At 41.3% G+C, this 4,189-nt stretch overlaps 1 protein-coding gene across 1 annotated transcript; it reads right to left on the reverse strand.

Annotated features, from left to right (window-relative positions):
• On the reverse strand, positions 1,186-3,536 carry LOC8069893 (bZIP transcription factor 11). The gene is made up of 2 exons (XM_002445357.2): positions 2,536-3,536; positions 1,186-1,672 (listed from the first exon to the last, which is right to left on the reverse strand). The coding sequence occupies exons 1-2, from the start codon at positions 2,737-2,739 to the stop codon at positions 1,346-1,348; spliced, it is 531 nt and encodes a 176-aa protein (XP_002445402.1). The 5' UTR covers positions 2,740-3,536; the 3' UTR covers positions 1,186-1,345.

Here is a 4,189-nt window from a genome sequence, read left to right on the forward strand (position 1 = left end):
ATCACACAGTTCACCAACACCGTCGCCTCCACCCTAATACGGCACCCTCCCCTTCTCACCACCAGGGGCATTTGCTATTCATAAGGTCAGATTAACCACTTCTCCCCCATTTTCTCTCTTAATTAATTGCTGCTGGATCTCGTATTTTTATTTCGCTTTTGTGGTGCTTATTGCAACTTATTAGTTTTGGTGCATTATATATAATGGTTAAGTCTTCGGATGATCGATCCGCGCCCACAATGTTGCAAACGTGACGTTTTAGCTACGTTATCTTGGTTACGACAGTCCTAGTCTGTTCTTAGAACAAGTTGTTGAGTTCTGTTGTATCTTATGATTTTACCTATGCATTTTTTGAATGGGTTAGAATTTTCCTGTTCTCTGTCACTGTTTGTTAATTTGTGAGTTATAATTAGTGCATGTTTAGTATGTAGTATACTACTCTTTTCTCCCAAAAAACAAATCTGTTGAATTGTCCTGGGCATCTACACAGTGTTATATAAAGATATAGCACTTTGAGTTCCCGAGGGTTAAACACGATATATCCCTGGTGGTCATGTGTACGTGGGTACGCACGGGGTTATTAGTCCTCATCGTTATCTGAATTCCGTTAAAATCTTGTTTCCCTAGTGTTAAATTGTTTCCCTAGTGGATATGCTGAGCACAAGGAATTCTTAGGTTCCCGTGCATTTCCTTGTACACTCAGTGTACCCTAGGGATGAAAATGGATCAGATACGGACGGATATCATCGATACTATATTTATTTTCATATTTTTGGTCGGATTCTGATTCGAATATGGATAATGTCAACTATGTCGAATAAGATAGGATTAGATGTCGACATCATGAATATACGATTTAAGTATTCGGATACGGGTACGGTATCGGATGTTGCATATTCGAACTCGGATACGGACAGATCTAAATCCCTCTAAACGAATTCGGTTTCGAATATGATTGGAAAATATCCGTGCCGTTACTGCATTTTAATTTTCCCAATTAAAGGCCTCCTACGGAGGAATTCCATGTGCGGGTGCTCGGAAAGACGATCTCCGTGTACCTGCAATGTTTCCCTGAGTGTTTTTGGCACAACAACAACTCCACTAATCTGGTAGTGCATAACATGCCAAACACAAGTTTGCATGTTGCCACTCACTGGCTTGACATGTCTTTACCACATGAGCAAATTAAAGGCAAAAACACTATTGGCTTTCGCCCGCAAGTCCACAAACTTTTATAAATTAAATCAAAAGACATACACTACTTGTGACTTGTGACAGAGAAATATATAATATATCGTAGGCATGCCTTGTTGGTCTTGGCCCTCGACCTCCTTCTAGCTAGATCCTAGAAGCACTGGTACAGCAAGTGATCTATGGGCTGCTGGACCATTTGCATGGCAGAGTTCCATGCAGTTGCGCTTGTGCCAAAAGTATTGTAGTTAGCAGCTCCGCTCATGATAGTTGCTGGATGGGCATTCATTGTTGTTGCAGCATTAGCAACATGGTTTGCATTCATGTAGCATATGATCTCGCGCAGCGCGCAGAGTCTGCTCTCCAGCTCCATCATCTGTGTGCGCAGCACCGAGTTTTGAGCTTCTGCTGCCGTGTAGTTCTGGGTGGTGATGTTCAGTGCTGTCATGAGTTGCTGTTTCGTTGTCCTCAGCTTGTCGACCTGTTTTTTTAGAAAAAAAACAGAAGACAATTACATTCCGATATAAACGCAGTCGATTGGCAGAACAAAAAAATCGTAGGAGGAAGATATATATACGATCGACAAATTGAATGTTTTTGTTTTAGATTTCGAGGGCTAAGATTGATAGAAAGTTTTCTGATATTCATGAAGTCTGTGTCGCAGGGACTGCTGTGTCCTTTTTGCCTGGAGTATTTGGTGATTATTGTTGGTTAATAATAAGTTCAGTTTACGTTCAGAAATATAATATCATGTACAATTTACGTTACTATTGATCTAAAAACCCAACGAAATGGTATGGGATTTTTCTTTTCCTTCTTTTTGATGAGAACCAGCTAGTAGTTCAATTCGTGGAAAATTGATAATATTTGGGAAGAAAGGTATTAAAGTTTGAGCTGTTCGATCGTACTTTTGAGAAAGATTTTGACAGTGGCACGTTGTGCATCGTTCTTTGCTAGTTCGATATCACCTCTTTATCTTTATTAAAAGATAAGATGCATAGTGAAAGGTTGTAATGTCTTGTTTTGGTTGGATGTTCCAACTGCTTACATTGAAGCAAATTTTGTTGGGTGGACCCTGAGAAAGGGGCACCGTGCATTATTGGAGTTTACTTGCTTCAGCAGATCCTGAAGCTCAAGTCTCCTTTTTCATCTGATTTTGCTTTGTGTCAAATTCACCTGCACATGAGTGCAAGCTTCAATACATAAAAGGAAAAGCAACCTATATATCAGAGCAAATTAATTAAAGACATCGCAATCCATATACCGACTAATTAAAGCATGGAAATCAAATTGGTAGAAACATACTTGTATGTATATATAAGAGCGAGATGGACACGAACGAACCTGTAAGTTGAGGTCGTCGAGGTGTTGTTGCTTCCGCTGCCTTGACCGCTTTGCAGACTCCCGGTTTGATTCCATCCTTCTCTTCCGCTTGAGCTCCATCCGGGCCTGGAGGTCCACCATGCCACCCTCTGACCCAAAGCTGGGGGTCCCATGACTCGACCCAGAATAGGTCCCACTTGAAATGGTCCCACCAGACAGGGTCATCCTCAACAGATACTTTGAGTTGAGTAACCCTAAATACCTGACCCCGAAAACGACCTTGACACTATGCTCACTGTACCCAAAGTTATATCTAGACTAGAAGCTTCCTCTAGTTAAGTTGTATGTAGAGGCTATAATTTCCAAGGAGCAGTGTAGTAGGTAGACAGTACAAGGATATGATACTAGTATGTTTCTATTTGAATGGTCTATCAATAGAAGAGATTTTGTGGTAGTGGTTAGGATCTTACTGAGAACACATAGAACCAGTAGAGGAACACAACGGAGAAAGAGAGAACAAGATGGGTGCCTCGCCGGAGCGTCGAGTTGATCATAAATCTGGAGTGGCTGACCTCAGAGAGGATTTGTGACATCTAACAAGCCACACGACCTTCCTCTCTTTAGTCTATCATCGATCAATTCGCCAAAACGTTACAATAATAAGCTTTTTACAGAAACAAACAAGTTGACGATGCAGATGCACCGGAACAAATGTCTCCTGTATGAGCTTAGCTGCAGGTAAAAATTTTGGCAGAGTCTCCCCAAGAAGCTTTAATTTCTTTCAATGGAAATATGATCTTTCAAGCCTAAGGATTGATGGTCTGGTCACGAGAACAAGGCTAGGAATTATAATCAAGAACACAAGGAAGGTGATTGAAGTGCTCAGGGTCAGGGATCAAGGGCAAGAGATTCTTGCTAGCAAGGAAGATGGCATGCAACAGGGCTGCAGGAGAGAAACCTTAGTGATGAAGGAGGGGAGGAGGAGAAAAGGGAATTGAGGCTTGGAAGAGGGGCTCATTTATAGATGGAAATGCGGTGAGTTTTGTGAGAGGAAAAAATACCAATGCAAATCATAGTGGTGGAATGGAAAGCAGTGGTGGTGAGTGGTGACTGGTGATGGGGCAGAAACATGGGGAGGAAAAAGCAGAGGTGATGGTGGGCTGTTGCCTGTGGGGTTAGAATCTTCCCTGGAATCTTGGTACAATTGACAAAGGTTTGGTTCATTGGTCGTTGTTTTGGTAATCAACTAATCATGCTGATAGCTTTGGCAACCTTGCGTAGAAACATACCCTGTGCTAATATGATTGCTGGGTTATGGTATAACTTGTCCATTATACATATTATTTGGTCAGAAACAGGCATGTGAGCAACCCTTGTGCTTGCCTTATATATGCAGTATCACTGTTTAGTCAGTAAATTGTTCAGCTGCTGGTAGTAATACTATGCAGAGGAAGAATAATGTTTCTAATAACTTACTGAGGGTAGGTATATTTACTTTGTGTTGAAAAGTTTTGAAGATATTTGCAGATCATGGGGACGTTAGTGTGGTCCAGTCTATAAAGCAAAACCACATGCCATCCACAGATTGAAGTATTGATTTTACTTTCGAGGTTGCCGGGTCATAGTGGTTGTCTGCCAGTGGACAACCTATTCATTTTTTTTGCTTTTCTGTATT

The sequence above is a fragment of the Sorghum bicolor genome, chromosome 7 (genome assembly GCF_000003195.3).
Source record: "Sorghum bicolor cultivar BTx623 chromosome 7, Sorghum_bicolor_NCBIv3, whole genome shotgun sequence".
NCBI classification, from domain to species: Eukaryota; Viridiplantae; Streptophyta; class Magnoliopsida; order Poales; family Poaceae; genus Sorghum; species Sorghum bicolor.

What these genes read in the sequence shown, in the direction of transcription:
- LOC8069893 (XM_002445357.2), bottom strand. Translation starts at nt 2,739, where the DNA reads ATGACCCTGTCTGGTGGGACCATTTCAAGTGGGACCTATTCTGGGTCG. An exon ending in TCGACGACCTCAACTTACAG is followed by an intron (nt 1,673 to 2,535) that starts GTTCGTTCGTGT and finishes CTAAAAAAACAG; the next exon opens with GTCGACAAGCTGAGGACAAC.